This window comes from Cyprinodon tularosa, unplaced genomic scaffold (genome assembly GCF_016077235.1).
Source record: "Cyprinodon tularosa strain WSP-4 unplaced genomic scaffold, ASM1607723v1 ctg1471, whole genome shotgun sequence".
NCBI lineage: Eukaryota > Metazoa > Chordata > Actinopteri > Cyprinodontiformes > Cyprinodontidae > Cyprinodon > Cyprinodon tularosa.
This window is the reverse complement of record NW_024038300.1, coordinates 30,841-52,586: the sequence shown is the minus strand read 5'-3', so window position 1 is coordinate 52,586 and position 21,746 is coordinate 30,841. Positions and strand designations below refer to the sequence as shown.

The window sequence follows — 21,746 nt, the reverse complement described above, 5'->3', positions numbered from 1 at the left end:
GTCTTGGAGATTTTAGCAGAGTCTGCTGCTATTTGTTGGGACTGACATATGCCTTGGACCTGAGCCCAAGAATCTCACATACAGTTTTAAGTTTTTTCCAAAGGTACTGCTGGAGCTGGATCCTGGAAACCTTTAAAACAAGGTACAGAGACTAAAAAATTATATGCGTACAAAACTTTCTGACAACTGTCCAACAAGATGCTCTTTTCATGCAGAAATGTTTTATTGGAAAGGTATACTTGTTCTGAGGGTAACCTGGTTTAAAAGTTGGCTGATGTACTTTTTTACGGTTTACACACACACACACGAGTCGGAAGATGTATTGTATTAATGTTTACAGAGAAGTTTGTTGATGTGTTGTTTTACTCTTTACACACACAAGTCAACTGATGTATTGTCTTTAAAGGAGAACTCTGGCGCAAAATGGACATGAGGTGTAATAACGTTGGTACTGAGACGACTGGTATTTATTTTCATGATAATCGAATGTAAAGAGTTTTATCTCTAAATTGTTTAGCTTATAACACGAGAAGACAGTACCATCGCCTATACAGGCAGGAGCCATCTTTGGAAAACAGTCTAGACCAATCGAACCACGGATGCCGTACTACAAGCTGAGCCATGAGATTCCAAATCACAATTCAGCTTGTAGCACGGCAAGCTTTACTTTCGATTATCATGAAAATAAATACCAGAGAACAGTTCAGAATGGTATCAATGTGTTATTACACCCCAGGTTCATTTTGCACCGGAGTTCTCCTTTTAATGTTTACAAAGAAGAGTTTTCTGATGTGTTTTATTGTTTACACACACAAATAAGCTGATGTATTGTCTTATTGTTTACTTGAGTATTGTAATTGTGACTGGTTCTGTTCTGTAAGAGTTGTGGATATCTTTACACATTTAAACATTTGACAAATAAATGTCTAATTAAAATGTCATATTTGTGCAGTTGCTTCATTTAGGGTATTGATTTGAAGTGTATTGTAGTCTTGAACATAAAGGATAAATATAGTTAAAATATTAAATACATGTAACATATTTATTTTGATAATTGATAGTTAAATATAAATCAAATTCAGGTAAAACATTAAGTAAATGTAACACCTTTCTTTTGTTAAAATTATACGTTTTCTTCCACTTTCTGCTGCACTGCTGGGCCTCATCATATAATTTATTTTGAAAAAGCCAGGTAATGATCTGTTGATTTTAATCTAAAATCAGAAAGTTAAACCTTTTGCTATGAAAAAAAAAAATAATAATTAATCATCAACACATTAATAATTAAAACCATTAATATTTTTTTTTATTGTAAAAAAAAAACAAAAACAAAAAAACACTGCTCTTAAAAATGGTGATATTAAACAAAACAAAGATTGAATTAGAAACAAACAGCTACAGGTTCAATGGGGTTGGTTAGGGATGGCGTCAGGTGGTTTGAAATTCAGAATATTATGGTGGTCAAACAACGAACAAAGTAAAAAGTTTTTGTACATTTTAACACACATAAAGATGCCCTCAGAGACAAACTAAAAGTGCATACTAAACTCTCAGAGCTTAATGAAAGATTTTCTCCTGGAATCATATAACTGATTTGCCAGGTAATGGATAAGATTTTAGCAGCAGAAACTTTGAATTACTTTATCAGTTATTTTGTTAGCTGGACTCAGCAGTAAGCTGCCAGTTCTATTATTCAAATAGTTGGTTGACGATATGGTTGTCTTTGTTTAATGCTCAATGCACATGCTTATTATGAATATTTTAACTAAAGTAATCATAGTCTATTGCACCACCCTTTGATGAAGTGTACAATATTTCACCACAGGGCTTATATGTTTTATTCTTGTGCAGTGAATTACTACCACCATTATCGTTGATCTTGATTTTTCTTTGTTTTTTGTTGTTTTTTTTTACTTTGTACATATGTGATCATTGTATATATATATATATATATATATATATATATATATATATATATATATATATATATATATATATATATATATATATATATATATATATATATATGATGCTATTGTTACACCTTGATTCCCTTCTATGGGACAATAAAGGCAACTTTTACTAAACAAAAAGAATTAAATACAAAGTTACTAACTAACGAGGTTAGTGAGTACATGAGTTAATTTTGAAGTTAACATGTAACTAGATGTAGATCAATATTTTCAGACAGTAACCAAGTATATCAAGGTTTCAGCAAATTAATATTTTCCAGCTGCATAAAAATGCTACGTTTAATACCATCTTTACAGTTTAGACAGCGTTTAATGAGAATTCAAAAACGCCCTAGAATGACTGGTTTTCTGGAGATAAAAACAGAGCAGCATCTCTGAACGCATAACACATCGAACATTGACTCAAATGGGATACAGCAGCAGAAGATCACAACGGGTGACTCACCTGTCAGCTAAGAAAAGGAAACTGAGGTTAAAGTTTGCATAGACTCGCCATAATTTGACAATAGAAAATTGGAAAAACCGATGAGTCTCGATTTCTGCTGCGACCAGGGGCGGATCTAGAAAAATATTTATGGGGTGGCAAGAGGGGGGCAGGAATTTTTTAGGGGTGGCAACATATGGTATTTGTTTACACTGAATTTAATCACAGTTATCACAGTTTGGTGAGAATAGTATGTAAAGTAAGTGTTTCATGTGAAACAGTTCATATTAATAATACATCGTACAATGAGATCTCACTTAATAGGAGATAGAAGAATGATAACACTACTTCTAGAGGGGCATTATGACAGGAAAGGTATTAAGGTAAGACACAGGTGCTGAGGTGCAGATGTGTGAGATTGACTGTCAGAGAGGCAGCTTTGCAGCATTTGCACAAGAAGAAACTATAGAAAGAAAAAGTTCCCCATCAGAGATCTATAGACTGAGCTGTACTAAAGTGAGCAGAACTACACAGTAGAAATAAATGGGTTAAGGCACCTGAACAACGTACTGGACATCTATGTAATGTTTACTCTGAACACACATTTACTCCATTTGTTCCTCAGTAACTTCACATACAGCAGTTAAGGCAACATGAAAGGGACATTGCATGCATGTAAATATGCTGTAGATAGAGCTGTATATGGAGGACCAACTCTGCCATATTTAAAAATAAATACAGAAATAAATAAATGCTCAATAAATAAATAAGCATACAATTAATTGCCACCAAAAATACAATCAACAAATAAATGTAATTAGAAATTATATTATAATGGCAGGCAGAAATTTTAAAAGGGCAGGCAGAAAGAAATAGCGGCGAAGAAATAACTAGGGTAAAAAAATACAAAGGAAGAATAAAACAGACAAAAATATGATAACATGCACATAAATAAATACTTAAAAATATAAGTAATGAAAAAATGAAGTTGAAGATAATAAATGACAAAAAAATAAATAAGGTAAATATTGAAAAGGCAAAGAAATAAAGAAGCCAATTAAAAGAGTTATATACCTTTATGACTAGCTGTATAATTTAATTTCTACTTACATTTATTTGTTGTTTGTATTTTTGGTGGCAATCAATTGTATGCTTATTTATTTATTGAGCATTTATTTATTTCTGTATTTATTTTTAAATATGGCAGAGTTGGTCCTCCATACTGCTGTATCAACAAATCAACAAAAAGGCGGGTTCTGTATATTACATCAAAATCTCCACAAATCTGAAAAGAAGCAACATAAAAATACATTTTGCTTGTGAGTAGGTTCATACTGGTCATTTCTGGATAGTTTCATACTATATATACAAAAAAGAAACAACAACACTGCTTCATATTAAGCAGGATTCACACCAGTATCACATTTTTAACTTTTAACACTTTTGGTTTTATTAAAGGAAATATCAGATTTTCTCAGGTGCCAAAACAAAATGTAGCAGTTCTGTAAAGGTTCACCAGAGAGCATAACATAAAGTTAACATGACTATAACAGCTGAATGCAGTGATTTCTATGTTGCTCAGCAAAACGCTTCACAACTTTATTTAGATCCAATACCTTTGTGCGTTTGGATTTGAGTTCAACCAAACTTGATCTTCTCTTTTCTGTCATAGTTGACTGCAAATATGTCTTTATGAGCCTGAAACGTCAGGCCTAACTAACATCATAGATAGAGAAATAACGTTTTGCAACCTGATTTTTATCATCTCAAAATCAGCATTGAAGCTATGCTAGCAACATTGTGCTTTCATTATGATTTCATTTCTCAATAGATAGTTAATCAGTTTTCACCTTTTTCATCCCGTTTCTCCTCTCCCCATCACCCCAGGCTCCCTCGCTTTGCCCCATTCGGTTTTCAAAACAATCAGTCTCAGTCGCTCTCGCGTCATCTCGTGCTGCATTCACTGCAGTCCGACATTAGAAATTAGCGGTCGTAATTCTCAAATGATCCATAATTTATAAGCCTCGCCACCCCTACAGCTAACTGGGGTGGCAGCTGGGGTGGCAAGGCTGTCATTTAGGGTGGCAGTTGCCACCCTATGCCACCCCAGTAGATCCGCCTATGGCTGCGACATTCCTATGGTGGAGTCAAAATTTGTCATCAACAACATGAAAGCATGAATCCATCCTGCCTCTATCAATGGTTCAGGCTGGTGGTGGTAGTGTCATGGTGTGCGGGATATTTTCTTGCCACACTTTATTTTCCTTAGTGCCAAATAAGCATTGTGTCAACGCCACAGCCTGCATGAGTACTGTTGCTGACCATGTCGATCCCTTACCCATCAGCACCTTTGGGATGTGGTGGACAAGAAATTCGCTTCATGGATGTGTTGGCAATAAATCTGCAGTGAGATGCGATCATGTCAACTTGGAGCAAACTCTCTGAGGAATGTTTCCAGCACCTTGATGAGTCTATTCCATGGAAGATTAGTGCAGTTATGAAGGCTAGCGGGGTCCAACCCAGTACTAGCAAGGTGTACCTAACAAAGCGACCAGTGAGTGTAATTATTTCCTAAGAATTATTAAGTCAAGGTATTCATTCCTTTTGCATGTGGACTGATTATTGTAAAATAATATTTCCCTAAAAAACAATATCTGTAAATATATGGTTTTCCTGGTTATTATTGTATTAAAAGATGCATATTTGTTCATCAGTTGTTCATCAAATCTGTTTTGTAAACAGAAAGTGAGAAAATAAAAAATACATTTTGTACAGGAGAAAACAGTGGCAAAATAAATATTTCTGAACATTAGTAGCTCACATTGGTTTTCGTTAAACTAAGGCACCTCACAAAGGGAAAAATGTGGAGACTCCTGATTTAAAGTGTAACAAATAACCAACTTAGATATAAAATTTGTAAAACATTAAAACCGGATTCCAAAACTATAGGTACGGTTAGGTCCAAAATGATGCAGGTTGCAGATTTAGGTCTAAATTATGTTTGAAAATTTACCAAAGTTATTTCTTCTGACTGGAAGCAGAGTTGATCATTTCAAGTTGTCCCACCACATTCCTGTCTTTAAATAGATGGAGCAATATAATTATGATTAGTTCTGTTGTCATTTAAAACGAAGAAGAGTCATTAGAAGTATACAAAACCCAGTCTCACCACTTCCTTTATTTGTGCTATTTGCAGTATCCACCCCCCACGCTCCCAGCTTTGCACTTCATGATCATTTCGAACGTTGAAGCCTGTAAAGATGTAATTCTGTCACAGAGATGGTTAATAGAGTCTGTTCTTCCTGAGCTGATGCTAGATGTCCTTTGTCTTGGCCTCTTTCATTAAGGTATGTTCACCTTCATTGTTTGATGTCACTAAAATGTATCATAAAGTCTCTTCCTGTTTATGGCTATAGAAGACAAGTTACAACTAAATATACTAACATGTATTATTCAGCTGCTATAACTGTGTCATTCTGAATTATTTCAGGGTTTAATACATGTCAAATCCTCACCGTTTAGACACAACAACGGTAGTTATAATGTTACATTTTTTGCACATAAACACAATATTATTTCAATTGTATCCAACTTTGGTGAATTCAAACTGTCCAATAAGGAAGCAACACTTATTGACAATCACTTTCCCATGCTGTTGTGCAAAGGAGTGGTTCTGCAGTCATGAACATTAGACTACTTCTCAGTACATATGCTCTCTGGCTGATGTTTTGGTCACTTTTGAATGTTAGGGATGCTTTCAGACTCGTGGTAACATGAGAGGGACTTTACAACCCATACAAGTGGCTCAGGTATTGATGATCTTCCAGGATGGGACATCAATGCATCAACAGTTAGAAGCTGACTCCATGAGGATAATATAAGTGCCCGATATCATAGGGGGTTGTGCTCACAGGCTAACACTGTGCAGGATGCTTGGCATTTGCCAGAGAACACCAGAATTATAGTGTCAGTATCTTGCCAAAAATCCACACACACAATAAATACTGCTACAAACACCTAAATTAATACAGACACTCATTAACTCTTATGTTTAACATGTTACATGTGCAAATAGAATACTACAAGGCTCCAATACATCACATTTATGAGTGCGTGTTCCTTCTGTGAGTGCATGTGGTTTGATTTCCTGAATACTGACCCCATACAGGATTGGCACATTTGCCACTGGTGGCCTGTGCATTTCATAAATGAAAGCAGGTTCACACTCAGCACACGTGGCAGGTGTGACAGAGTTTGGAGACACCATGGAGAGCAATCTGCTGTCTGAAACATCCTTCAGCATGACCGATTTGGCAGTGGGTCAGTAATGGTGTGGGTATGGCATTTCTTTGAAGGGCCGCACAGGCCTCCATGATCTTGCCAGGGGTACCAAGGCTGCCATTAGATAGTGAGAAGAGATCCTCAGACCCCTTGTGAGTCTCTATCCTGGTGCCATTGGCCCTGGGTTCCTTCTAATGAAGGGAAATGCTAGTTAGACCTAATGTGGCTGGACTGTGTCAAGAGTTCCCACAAGATGAAGACATTGTGGCTATGGACTGGACAACCCCTTCCCCAAATGTCCCACATCTGGGACATTATGTCTCGATCCATCCACCATTACTTTGCACCACAGAGTCTCCAGGAATTGGTGGATGCATTACTCCAGGTCTGGAAGGAGATCCCTCAGGAAACCATCAACCTGTAATGCCTCCACAATATACTGCCTCTCTGGGTCAGGGGAAACTAGGACCGGAGCAGAAGTGAAAAGGTTCTTCAGGTGTTTAAATGCCTTGTCAGCCTGTTCGTTCCATGTGAACTTGACCTTAATGGAAGTGAGGGCATGGAGTGGAGTAGCCACCTGACTGTAGTTCCGGATGAAGCGCCTGTAAAAATTAGATAAACCCAAAAACCTCTGCAGTTGTTTCCTGTCACCTGGAATGGGCCACTCAGTGACTGAACGAAACTTGGCCGGGTCCATCGACATTTGGCCAGGGGACAACATAAATCCAAGAAAAGATGTGGAGGTTGTATGGAACTCACACTTCTCGGCTTTGACATACAGCTGGTTCTGCAACAGACGGAGAAGAACGGAACTGACATGTTGCCTATGGAGGGTGAGGTTATCAGAGTAAATGAGGATGTCATCCAGATACAAAAACACATAATGACCAATCATGTCCCCGAGGACCTCGTTCACAAGGTTTTGGAATACAGCAGGGGCGTTAGTGAGACCAAAAGGCATGAATAAGTACTCATAGTGTCCTGTTGGAGTGTTAAATGCTGTCTTCCACTCATCACCCTCCCTTATTCGGACTAAATGGTAGGTATTTCTTAGATCCAGCTTAGTGAAGACTTGGGCCCGCTGGACCTGATCGAAAGCAGAATTCATCAGGGGTATCGGGTAACGATTCTTAACAGATATCTCATTTAGTCCCCTATAATCTATGCAGGGCCGGAGTGAGCCATCCTTTTTCCCCACAAAAAAGAAACCTGCGCCTGCGCGTGAGGAAGAGGGAAGAATAATTCCTGCTCTTAGGGCCTCGCTAATATACTCCTGCATGGCTTTAGACTCAGGAGCAGATAAGGAGTAGAGACGACCCCTAGGTGGAGTGGTTCCAGGTAGCAAGTCAATAGCGCAGTCAAATGGACAGTGAGGAGAAAGACTCGTGGCTTTGGATTTATTAAATACCTCCTTTAAGTCGTGATACTCGGGTGGGACCTTAGACAGTTGGGGGTAGGCCTCCTCCACCTTGCCCTCCGAAGAGTGAGGGGATTGAGCAGATTGCAGACAGGACTCTGAACAGGATGAAGACCAGCCCGTCACCTCCCCTTTCTCAAGTCAATCTTATGTTATCATAAGATAACATAAGCAACCTTAGCCCTATCATTGGGAAAGGAAGACGTTTGAAGTTCGAAATGTATTTCACACTGGGTTAAGAATGCTCTGCATTGTTCAGGATCGCCCCAAAAGGATTCGGGTGGGGAGAGATGGGGCTGGGCAAACGTTTGCGTCACAGGAAGTGACGTGGCGGCAGTCTGAACCGTTTGCCGAAGTACAGGGACCAGAGAGTTTTGAGCGCAAAGGTGTCTACGAAGCTCGGTAACCCCGGCTTCTAACTGGGATATGGATCTATCTACACCTGTGTGCCAGTGACCGTCGGGTGATGGGTCCATCTAGTTGGCCAGATCATACTGTAATGAACCCGATGCGGACCCAAGATTCACCACAACAGGTCAGTGACAATTTAAGAAGTTTATTGAGAAAACAGGTGATTGGGACGCCGACTCTCGGGGGTTCAGCTTCCGTGTGCTGACTGATATGACCTGGAGACAGAGGGGCAGGTTAGTGGCGGCTCTGGCAGGTTAAAGTAGAAACTGTCTGATGGACTAACCTGATTTCACACGAGGTTCGGGCTCAGAGGACCAGCCAGGAACAGGTAGTATGTCCAGATATAGATTCAGACATCCAGCTGATAAGCAGAGGGGATTTCAGCGGGCTTGTTCAGTTTCTGATCCAGTTTTACAGGACGTAGAGGGGGCAGACAGGCTCAAGAACTTTCAGACAGAAATGGGTCTTAGGCACAGGTAATCATTCCGGAATCCAGAGACTGATAGAGCTGGTCTCAGGCAGGCGGACAAATCCAAGAAGGAGACAGGCAGGCTCAAAAATCAGAGGACAGGACAGGATCAATAACAGGCAGGCAGGCAAAAGACAGGTTTTCAAAAATAAGGCTGGAAGGTGGCTTGAAACGATCTGGCAATGGAGACTCATGAGGACGGAGCTTATATGCAGATGGAGACAGGTGAAACCAGTAGAGATGATTGCGATGGGGGTGGAGACTGAACCAGAGTCAGCTCCAGTTCCAGGATCATCACACAACCACTTTATCAGGAGCTTGCTCAGGCATTGTAGGGAGGTAATTCAGGCACATTCCTTTCCATCTTCGCCTGGACGCCGCTTTTCCACCTGCTTCCACTTGTTCCACCGTGCGCGGTCGCACTTGTCTTGTCGCTGCGGCCTGGATCGGTTATTTTTGGCCTTTAGTCCGGTACCAGTAGGGGCTTCGACGGCCCTGTATAGGGTTGGCCCCCTGCTGTACCGTTTTGTTCTGTTTGATCGGCCTGCCAGGTCCAACTTTCTGTTGTTACTTTTGGGTTCTATTTTTTGATTCTTTTGGGGCACGGGATCTGAGGGCCTCTAACTTTATTTTCTTCGCAGTAAATCAGAAGAAGCCGAGCAAAGAAAACTAAAGAGGAGAGAATTTATAAATAAACTATTTTTTTGAACCCTCATCTTTTTGTCTCGTGTCCTCAAATATGTTGTGCCCTTGGTGGATGTAACATATTTATGGGGGCTTGTTGTTAACATATTTATGGTACACAGTACACACAATACTGAGCCTTTATACTCACTTATTCACTTAAATTTTTTGTGTGACTCCAAATTCAGGGCCCCATTGGTTGATACATTTGATTTAATTAATGATTTTTGTGTGATTATGTTGGCAGCACGTTCAACTTTGTACAGAACAAAGTATTCAATGAGAATATTTCATTCATTCAGATCTAGGGTGTTTTATTTAACCTTTATTTTATCTTTATTATCTTTATTTTTTTTTAGCAGTGTATTATTTCTCAAACTTGCTAATGCTGTTATACAGAGTCATCCCTGTTTATAATACATGTTGACTTCCTTGGTTATTCCTACGTCTAACGAACTTTACAATGTTACAGCTTTGTTTTTGTTAAAGATAGGCTCTGTGTCTGCAACTCAAAGCTCTTTCTCTCTGGTTCTTTTTTTCCTAAAAAGAGATCACTTGAGACAAACTCTTTAAATAAAACTTCATAGTTTATATATATTAAATAACCAGGAGACATGACAATAGATTCTGATAAAAATTGTAAACTTACTCAGATCAGAGAAGTTGCTTAGAGTTTGCAGAAGGCAGCTGCTCACTTAGGAAGTGACCCCGATTAACAGTTAAAAAGGCATTTTATACATCTCGAGTCTGCCACATCATCATATTTTACATCATACACGTTTACAGATGAGTAGAGAGCATGGCTCCAGCCTTATCAAAATGTTACACTTTGTTCTTAGCTCTCATTCCATTTCCAAATCTTTGCCACGTACAGAATGAGAGATTATAACCATATATCCGGACAGAGTAACTGTCTTAATTACATCAACTATTGTGGAAAACATCAGTTCTGACACGCAACAGGCAGCCAATTACAAGGTGTAATAAACTCACTAATCATCAATGATAATTATCCTAAATGTTTTACTTGCTGATGTCATGATAACTTTATCTATCATTTTGCTCCAGTCTATTTGTTGTGTTTGGAGCATTTTACTTGGGTAGGGTCTGTTTTTGGTTTTAGGTTTTTGTGACTGTTTCCTTTACATTTGCACTATACTATTGACCTACATTATTTTAAATGTGCTTCATTAATGAGATGACAGTCAGAAGCAATAGATTGTTAAGTCTATACATACAAAAGGATAAAGGGCATGATCTGTTTAAACTCATTACCAGCAAGGGTGCATGTTTCTGCAGCATTCTCTGCTGTCTTCTCCCTTACTCATTTTAAACTCTCAACTGAAAAACATGATTCATTATAAATATAGTTTTAAGCTCTCACATTCCTGCCCTTTTTAACGTATCTATGCTATATAAATTAAAAATAGGACGTTAAGACATTAATTTAAATGGGAAAAGGTTTAATGACATTTTTAGTACTATGCTGTACAGCTGTTTCCTTGCCTCAAGGTTCTGGGTTTAATCTCCAGCATTGGGTCTGTAAGCATGTTGTAAACATCAGAGGTGGGTAAATAGTTACATTGGTGTAAAGCATATTTAGTTAGCCACTAAATGTTTAAGTTATCCTACTTAGAAATGATGAGAGATAGAGATAGATAGATGAGAGGTCAGAATTTTTCATCTGATCACTTCAACTATAAGAGAGACAGTCCAAGAAATCACATTGTAGGGGTTGTGAAGAATATATTGGTAATTTATGGTGCAAAATATGGGTTTGCTGAATAAAAAATATTCAGCTCAATATTTCGTAGCATACCGTATTTTCACGAGTACAAGGCGCATATAAACGTCTTTTTTCCCCTCAAAATGTCCGGCGCGCCCTTTAGTGCGGTGCGCCCTATGTGTGTTGTTACTGCGGACGTTGTTGAGACCACCATGAGAACGTTAAAGGGGGAAGTGTGGGCGTGGATTGGGAATAAAAGAACAGGTATGTGCTTTATGCAGAACTCCTCATCTCCTCATTGAGGAGATGATGAAAGAGTGGCTGAGGGAGGTGAATGTAAGGAGACCAGGTGGTTTTTTTCCTCTCATCACCATCGCTGTTAATCTGTGACTCCATGCGTGCCCATCTTACAGCCGATGTGAAAAACATGGTGAAACAAATGAACGCTGTGCTTGCTGTTACTCCGGGAGGTCTGACAAAGGAACTTCAACCACTCGACATCGGTGTGAACCGGCCGTTCAAAGTAATGCTACGTTCACGCATCCGCTGCTTCATTTTTGCTGCTTGTACCAGTTTAGTTCTGATGCGCGGCTGAAGCAGCTTTGCTGCTCTGGCTGCGCGGTGCAAAAGTGTGTCTGACGCGCGTTGGGCGGATCTACTCTATCCTTTCTTTGCCTTGCAGCTATATTTGCTGTGATCAGTTGGAAAAAAGTAGTTTTAATATGTTTTTAAGTGAGAAAGTCCACCTGAAAACTTAATCATTGCAGTCAGTTCATCCAGATTGCAATCCCACCTTCCAATATTATTTCTGTCGGAGCCGCTCAGACCCCCTCAATAGGATCCCATTCAACAGCAGCCTCTGGCTTGGTCGCCTCCTCGCGGTTCACCGCGGCAGCTGGTAGGTGTTTTTCATCTAAATAATCTAAACTGCAGGCACCAGGATAATAAAAGCGAACATATTCTGCTGGCAGATTTCTGCATTTTAAGTTAATTTATGCATCAATAAACTGTTTCAGAGGAGTGATCACAGCGCTCTGTGTCATCAGCGTTGTGTCTCTCACGGCCGGCTCCCAGGTTTGATTAATACTTTGTAATAAATACATAAATAAAGCACAAACATACTCAGTTTTGCTCCTGCTCTATTTTTAAATACGCAGTAGAGGTATTTAAACGTAGTAGAGGATATGTACCTGTATATAAAACCCGCACCCTATAGTCCGGTGTGCCTTATGTGTGTGTTAAATACAGTAATGGCACACATAACTGACACTGCGCCTTTTAGTACGGTGCGCCTTATGGTCGTGAAAATACGGTAAAATGTGTGGACAATGACAGAAGTCAAATGTTACCTGTAAACATTCATCCTGTTTACTAATACTGCTCTTGTATTTTGGCGTATTCCTCCGATCTCGATTAGTGATGTTTTTGGGGCTGTACATGGGAAACACTCCCTCTACCAATTTTCTATGGAGTCAAGGTCTGTACACTAGCTAGGCCCCTCCAGAACCTTGAAATGCTTTTTAAAAGGCCCATTCTTCAAGGAAGACCCAGCCACGTTCCAACAGCTGATATTTCTCTCCAGGATGGTGTCACAGGCAAACAGGAACAGACCAGGTGAAGCTACTATGAGAAAAAGCAGAGAGAGCCCAGTGTTACAGATTGAACTAACAAACACTGCAAAGTGGGAGAATAGAGATAGAAAGAAGGAGAATGATGAAAAGGGATCACTATGTCCTCCAGCAATCTAAGCCTATAGCAGCATAACTATAGAGATAGCTCAGGACAACCTTAGCCCTTCTAACTATAAGCTTTATCAAAAAAGAAAATTTTAAGCCTACCCTTAAAAGTAGTTTGGGTATCTGCCTCATGGACTAAAACGGGTAGTTGGTTCCACAGGAGAGGAGCCTGATAACTAAAAGATCTGCCTCCCATTCTACTTTGAACCTCTCGTTAACCTTCATTATTTCAAAACTGGTCTGTTCAGTTCACCGTTCACTGGAAATTTTTATGTATTCAGTAAACGCCGTTCATTGAACCTGTTCATGCACAACACTGTATGGTTCATTTACTGTACCACTGTTTCCTGTTCTCTTGCACAACAGGTAAAAAGTTAAACAAGCAGCAACACTTACCGACTGCCTGCAGACCAGTCCCTGGATGTTAGAATCACCTTTTTTGGTTGAATAGAGAAGAGAGTGTTGACAGCATGCCAAGCTAGGAATAATGTCACTACAGAAGTAGGATCAAAATCCAACTTTGTGGAGGGCACCATCATCAACATCAACACACCTGTTGGTGATGTGTTGATTACTTTAAGGTAGTTACTGCAGGTCATAATAATTTACCTTCATAGCAGTCCCCTTTAATAGAAAAAAATAGGTATTATAACAAACTAATATGAATAGTTTATTTTAGTTGGGCTTTCTGCTTGTTTTCAGTATGGCTTTCAGCTGTGATTAAAATTTAAGCACATGTTGGCATGGTTGAGGATTTCTCTGCAATTTAATGTAAATACATCATAACCAAAAGAAAATGTATTCTGCTTCTTTCAGCTACTTTAATAGGAAAGCACAGAAATAGATCGGGGAGGGGGAGTGCTGCCTAAAGTGAGCTCCATGCAGTTTAAAACCTCCATTCTTCTGGAGCATTCTGTGACATGACATGTAAAATAAAAATAAACTTATTTCCTGTTTAAGCTAGACTAATTTTCCTCAGAATATTTTAGAGCTCATAATGATCTGTGCATCTTTTAAAGAACAGTTTCCTATTTGTAAGTCTGACTGTGGTTTTAACACCTTCTATTAACGTGAGAACAGGAAACAGAGCTGCAGGGTGCCTGCTTACAACGAGAGCTTTCAACTGAATTTGTTTGTTACAGCAAACAAATACAGTTGCTACAGCAAGGAGCACAGCTAGCCAAGATTTTGAACCAGCAATCTACTAAATATGATTTAGGTCAACGATTTTATAGAAACTGCTATTCTTTACCATGACTGCTTTTTTGGAAATCATGTTGATGTAAGTTTTTATTACTAAAGTTTTTTTTTGTTTTTGTTTTTTTACAGTTTTAGAGTAAAAATATTATGTGGTTAAATCAGATCCAATGGTTGAGTATTGAAAATGTTTTTAAGATGTCTGTCAGGTAATAATATTCAGGTGATACTCTACAGAGCATTTTGAATCATTGGTTATCTATAAAAACAAGTTTTTTTGTTGTTGTTGTTGTTTTAAAGGAGGTATTTAATGTTTGACTGTATGTCAAACAATCAAATTTTGGGGCAAAAGTGGCATTTGAGGAAGAAGTTTGCCCGGCACCGGGAGGGTGGCGGGCAAACGGGTCGGCTCCGATCAGAGGGCCCGTTGGCACCAATGTATGGCAGGTTCACTTCTGTCAGTGAGCCCAGGGCAGCTGTGTGAAATGGAGAATGACTGAATGTAGTATAAAGTGCTTTGATCAATTCCTATGACTTCAAAAAGCACTATATAAGTAAAGGCCCTTTACCATTTGTCCTCTGTAATATAAAAGGTCACTGGCTCATATGTTTTTAACTCTGGTGCTTAGAAAAAAAATTCAAACAGTAACACTAATTTCAGGTTTATCTCTTATTATAATCTACATGTTGTTCCAGGCAGTGACTTTTTTTTTCTATAAAACTAAAGAGCAGCTCAGAACATCTTCCTTCTCTGTGTCTCAGGTCTAGTCTGAGGAGCAGCAGAGGATGAAGATAATCTTCTCTCACAGAGGCTCTTCAGTGGTTCCCTCTGCTGTCTGAGGGGCTCCTTCATCTCCTTCTAGGCCTCTGCCTTTATGGTACGTAACATACATATAGGTTTTAGAATTAGTGGATTCTATTGCATCAGGATTTTTGTTAAACATAATTAGATTTCTGCTAACATTAAATTATAATAGATTTGATGTGATATAAGTATGAATAAAATGCAGGTAATGGTTTTCCTAAAACATGTGGTTATAACATACATGATTAGTATTTAGAGTATAATACTCTGATATGTTGACACTGTCAGTGATGGTAAATGGAGACAGATCAGGTTATAAAACCTGATGGTTGTTCTTTGGACGATCTTAAAGCAGAAATGAACTCTGAGCAAAGGTGATGAACTCAACCTGAAGGCAGTCTGTGTAATGTGACGGCCTAGAAACTCTAACCTAGATCTTATATCTTCATCTGTCTTCAAGCATTTTATGTACATTATAGATATTCTACAAGCTGAGTGATCAGATGTTTTCTGTCTGAATAATTATAGCTATTGTTACTAATTAAAGTTTGCAGATAACAACTAATATTCTTGAAATTAGTTTGTTTTCCAGTTATTATATCTTCAGGTTTATTAAAATAAATAATAATTCTCTATAATGATTACAGACTGTTGTTTATAATGTGTTTCAGATGTGGAGGCTTCAGGAGGAAAACAAGTCATTGATAGAAAAGTTGGAGACTCAGTGGAGCTTTCATCAAATTTACCAACTGAAGGAGTCAGCAGTGCATCATGGAAATATGGAAACTCAGTAGTTGCATATCATGATTCAGGTGTTACTGCAAACAATCCATTTCGGGGCAGAGTGGAGTTCAATGATGTGAGCTTTAGTTTAACAGTGAGAGAACTGACCCTTCAAGATTCTGGAGATTTCAGTTTCCTCTCAGAGGCCAATGGCCAACAAAGACCTACAGTCATCATCACTCTGCAGGTTCATGGTAAGAAGATGGTTTGATCACAACCTTTCAAAGAAATATAAAAACATTACTGGTATGTTTTTAACCCATTTATGCAGTTTATTCAGAAACTGACCATGTTTGACAAAACATCATAACAAGATGTGTAATTTTTATTACTGTCCAATCCTAAAGCTGATTATTTTCATACAGCAGCTGTTTAATGTGAGAAAAACAAGCTAAAAACAATGTTTTCAGTTATTAACCTTTGGATCACTTTGAATTGTATTTAAATTACCTTAAATGAAAAATGGTAATAGTTTCAGTAGAGTGAATTATTTTCATTCACCAAAATAGCAACAAACTGTAACCCTAACATCATTTATCGTTTCTAGTGATTTTATACTGATGTTTTCATTCTGGTTGCTTCATTTATTATGAGGTTTAAATTTGCTCCCTGAAAACCAGGATGACTGAGTTTGAGTAGAAAAACTGTAATAAAGTTGATCAGTTCATAGTCTGAGCTTTACTTGGTTGATTGTGTCATTTCCTTTATACAGACTAATGCTGTAGTTGAGCCGTCACTCTCCTTCTCCCTCTGTTCTCACATCAGAGCCAATATCTACGAAGCCCAAACTGGTTTATAACATCAGTGAGCCTGACTTAACTGGATCCTGCACAGTTTATCTGGAATGCAGAGCAGCTCCTCACAGAAACATCAGCTACATCCTGACTGTAGGAAACCAACCACATGAAGGCCCCAAGCTGCATTACCACATCACACCACAAGATGGAGACACAACAGTCACCTGCAATGCCTCTAATGCTGTCAGTGAGATGTCAGCATCAGAAACATTGAGGTGTAGAAACACTGACAGCCTCTCTAACAAAGGTATGTTCAGAAACATGAATCCTTGTGGTTCAATGAACACATTATGTTTGACCAGCTGGTGAATCAAGAGCCTGTTGGTAAATAACTATACATCAGTTTGATCAAGTATAGAATATGAAGTTCGGGACGGAATTAAAAATAATTAAGTCAACAACCAATGAGGATCTAAGAAGAAGGGATATAATGACAATGATTTAGATCTTAAATGTTGGATATAATGGAGGCTGCAGTAAAAGTTGAACTGAATGTAAACATGTGACTCCAGATGAAGGTCTGGCCCACTGTCGCCTAATGCTTTTAACCAGAGCTGTCAAATAACGAAGTACTAATACTTTGTTACTGTACTTAAATACAGTTGTTAGGTATCAATACTTTACTCTATTGCTTATTTTTCTTCCTACTTCTGACTTCTATTCATTACATTTTCACACAAGTATCTGTATTTTCTATTCCTTACATTTTTAAAACAAAAGTTCCTCGTTACTCATGGCTTTGGTTTAATGTTTATGAATATTTATTTCACTTCATGTGCGCCATCCAATGCAGATCATTGGCTCCATCCACATCTAGTGAAAACTAGTGTAATTGGATGAGTCATAGAACGCAAAAACTCATTGGTTAGCTGAAGGAAATCATCAGAAGCAAGCAGGTGTTCTTCAATCTGTAAACGTGAATTGTCTATGCCATGCTACAATGTAGGATTCAGAAAAAGATGTTGAAATGTCTGAAAGGTCGGACACAGGCGAGAGCTTATCGGGAGACGGAGAGTAACAAAGTAACAAATGTATGTACTTCTGACACCACTGGTTTTAACTCTCCCTCTACATTGTTGCAGATCCTGGCTCTTCTACCATCATCATGTGGTTTAGACTATTTTTTGGAGTTCTTGTTATTCTATTCTTGGTCTGGCTGCTTCACTTCACAAATTCAAAGGGTGAGATAAACTATTTGAAATTTGATCATTGGTTAAAATGAAGAAATAAGTTATTTGCTTTAAACATGTTTGCTATTTTCTTTCCACAGAAGTATGTTTTAAGTAAGTTTTACAATTTCAGTTGAAAATATATTCTTTCATAGAAATAACATTGTGTTGCTAATAAGCATCTTTATTCACTCCAGGCTCAAACATCCTGCAGCAGTCGACCAGGATGAGAGTCAGCAGCATCCCCACTCCTCACCTGCTGCTGGTCAGGTTTCTATCTTGCTTATTTTTAGTCTTTGTGATCAAGAACATGAAGAAAAGCTATAAACACTCATGAATGAGATGAGGAACAGTTTACTTCTTTTATATGACAGGTGATGCTTCAGAGTATGAACCCATGAGAGGCTCTACAGATGCTGAACAAGGTGCAGTATGAGCTGCTGAAAGATTTAAAACACTCTAAGATGAGATTAAAGATGCTGTATGTTTATTTTAGGGGAACCTTCAGAGGAATACGTCCTTCCTCAACAAGCTTCTATCAAGGATCAGGACAAGGTTGATGAGAACTAATAGACAGGAAGGTCGTCTTCGTGCAACTGATTCTGAGAAGTGATTAAAGGAAAATATATTGTGAGCTTCTCCTGCATTTAGCTTTTAGCTTCATGACAATTTTTTTCTATTCTATTTACTGTTTAATCAAATCAGGAGCAAATTCAGGAGTTTATACCTATTTGCATGTTTAATCTCTTTATTAGGAAAACTTTTATGTTATATTACAGTATTTTTTACATATTACTGTAGGCAATGCATGTTGGCAGATTATATTTTGTGAGAGAAGGGAGATTAACTGTGGAAAAATCTGAGGGGAAGAGTAATTCATCAAATTAAGAAAAGGTAATGATTCCTAGCTTTATTAAAAACTTTACAATTAACAGCCGTTATGCTAACAAATGCAATAAGCTAAGGTTACTTTTGCAGATTAATATTTTGTTGTTTTACAAACCTGAAAATCTTGCAGTTTTTTAAAGTTACATCTGAATGGGCTCCTCAGCTGTATCTGCCTGTTGCTCTGCATCTACAGTCTATGGAAACCTTCTGTATGGCTTCTTTTGCTTTTAGTAAACTTTGTTTAAACCCAAAAAGTATTTGAATTCTTTTCTTTAGTTCCTATTTCCCATGTGAAAAAAATGGGTCACAATCAACTTTACTGTGCTGCTGAACAACTACATGCTCTCCTGTCAGTCTAGATTATTCACCTGTTTTTTTATTAATCAGAAACTGGTTCTTTTATACAGCGATAACTCAGGAAAATAATTTGATTTCCATAATGTTCAAGTTTCAACAACTGGTTGATTTGTTATACAAGTCAATCATTCTCAGAGCATGTTATTTCTATAATCAACCCTTATAATGTTTGTGTCTTAGGCCAGTTCAGGTCCAATGGGTTGAAACTTTTTAAGGGAGTTTGGAAAATGGGCTGCAAACACTATGCCATGTTGGGGGAGTGTTGAGCTCCTTTGGAACAGATCGCAATTAAAAGGTATTGTGGATGATTTTCTCTAATATTTTAAAAGACATGCCATTTCCACTTAAACAAAAGATGGGTGTGTAAGGACATGCACGAGTCCATTTTCAAAGAACCGTGGTGAGAAAGGTGAGCTTCAATGACTGTCTGATACTGTGACTCACCACAGATATTTGCCTGAAAGTGTGCATGCACAGAAAAAAGGTAGCTGACGGGACGAGCACATAGGATGGCCTTACCTGAACATATCACCAGAATGATTGACAATTAGGCGGACCAATTATTCAAATGATCCACCTGGAAATAAAAGATCATCCCCTTTACCTTTAAGGATCTTTTGTACTTGTGAAGGACTGAAAGTTTAAAACCTTTAAATTAATTGTCATTGCTCATTGTTTATTACTGTTTATCTTCCTCAGACTGGTAATATAGTTTTTGTTTGTTTCGAATATTAGTGTAATTTTAATTTAAAAATTTGTATTTGGTGTTGGTCTTCATTCACCTTCCAGGCTCCATTACCAACCAATCTTCTGATGCTACTAACCGTTGATAACAATGTGAAGCATTAACCTGACATAACACTTTATTCTGCTGCCTTGACTGCCTGTCACTTTTTTGAAACATCAGAATCTGACCTAGCATGGATTCAGACAGGTAGGACTGATTTGAAGCACTTTACAGAGAATTTTATGTTTTTTGTTGTTGGCATTCATGTAAAGACTGGTGTGGTACTCTAGTATACATTTGATTGGTTTTTGGTATTTGTCTATTTTGAATACTACATTGAAGTAACTACCAGCCGCCACTGCAGCTGGAATAGTGTTAAAACACTCTCCTCATTGGTACATAAACATTATGGAAGCCTGTATAAAAGGAAAATCCTGAGCACAGGGTAACCAACTCAGCAACTTTTTCACCATATCTTGCTACTTTTCAGGCTTTTTTATTTTTAACAACCAGCTGTTCTGTTGAAGGCTTTTGTGACAACACATGCACCAATAGCTCAGAGTTACTGTTTTCTGTGAGTAGTGAGTGAGCAGACCCTTTCCTCTTCAAAACACTGCAGCTGCAGATCTGATGCGATGCTTATGTCATATTTTTCGAATATGTACATTTAAATAAACAGTTGATGCACAACCACTGAACCCAAGGCTAGAGACATAGTTACAAAAATTACAAAAAAAAACATGCCATAAAAAACAGAGTCCTGTAAAAGTTTTTTTTTTTAATTTACATTACAAATGTTGGTTTTCTGCTCATATTTTTTAACAAAAACATTTAGTCCTTAAACAAATGCTAATGTTTAAAAATAAAGTATTTAGTCAAAAGATGTTCATTGATGCCATAAAATTATCAATCCAAAGGATAAATTTTACCTAAACAAGCCTGGAAAAGGAACACCCACCCAACTGAAGAAATCTGAGACCTTAATAAGAAATAAACAGGAAGACATCAATAATAAATTTTGAAATGAACGCTGAAACCCAGTGAACACTTGCTTTTTATCATGATGCACAAATATTGTGCAGTTCGACTTTGTATTCATAGCTAAGTAGATTTCCTAACTGTGTGGATTCTCATGTGTGTGTTTAAAGCTGATTTATGCCTAAAGCTCTGTCCACATATACCACAACAAAAAGGTTTCTGTCCTGTGTGGATTCTCATGTGTGTGTTTAAAGTTGACTTCTGGGTAAAATTGTGTCCACATAGATTACAACAAAACCTTTTCTGTCCTGTGTGGGTTACCTTGTGTGTATTTACAGCAGATATATGGCGAAAACTTTTTTCAAATGATCACAACAGAAAGGTTTCTGTCCTGTATGGTTTCTCATGTGTTGCTTTATGGTTTTGTTTAATTTTGAAGAATAGATGTTTAAATATTTAGGTCTGTGCATGTTTGTAACCAGAATAAACATTTTCATAAAGATATAACAAACATGGTTTTAAGTGGACAGCAAAAACAAGTACAGATTCATACATAAAGACTTTTTTTTTTACACATTCTTTTTTTTAATAAGAACATACTTATCAGATTATGTAATTGTTTAAAAAAAAACTTACATGAACAGTTAATCAAAAGAGCATTTTTTCCCCTCTCACTGTCCCCCTCGTTCCCTTCTTAAACCCTTAAAAGAAAAACTAAAAGTCACATTATAGACACAACCCACTCATTTTAAGGCATTTCCATATATCGGAAAATATAGCTTTTAGTGATTTAGAAGAAAATATTCACAATTCTTCTTCTATTTCTAATCTTCTCAGGTAAAAACAAATTGTATGAATGCTCCAGACTATTTCCACCTTTTTAACACAGTAAAATAAGTTTTGTTTATTCACAAATATTCTCTG

General features: G+C 37.8%; 1 protein-coding gene across 2 annotated transcripts in view; it reads left to right on the top strand.

The window, feature by feature from the left end:
* The window catches only part of LOC119779422, a 180,391-nt gene that overhangs the window by 131,475 nt on the left and 27,170 nt on the right, over positions 1–21,746 (top strand). For both annotated transcript variants that reach the window (XM_038279074.1, XM_038279075.1), the window contains exons 2-3: positions 15,795–16,100; positions 16,672–16,950. In XM_038279074.1, coding sequence (XP_038135002.1) covers positions 15,795–16,100; positions 16,672–16,950 — 585 coding nt within the window. The remainder of the gene's footprint in view (positions 1–15,794; positions 16,101–16,671; positions 16,951–21,746) is intronic.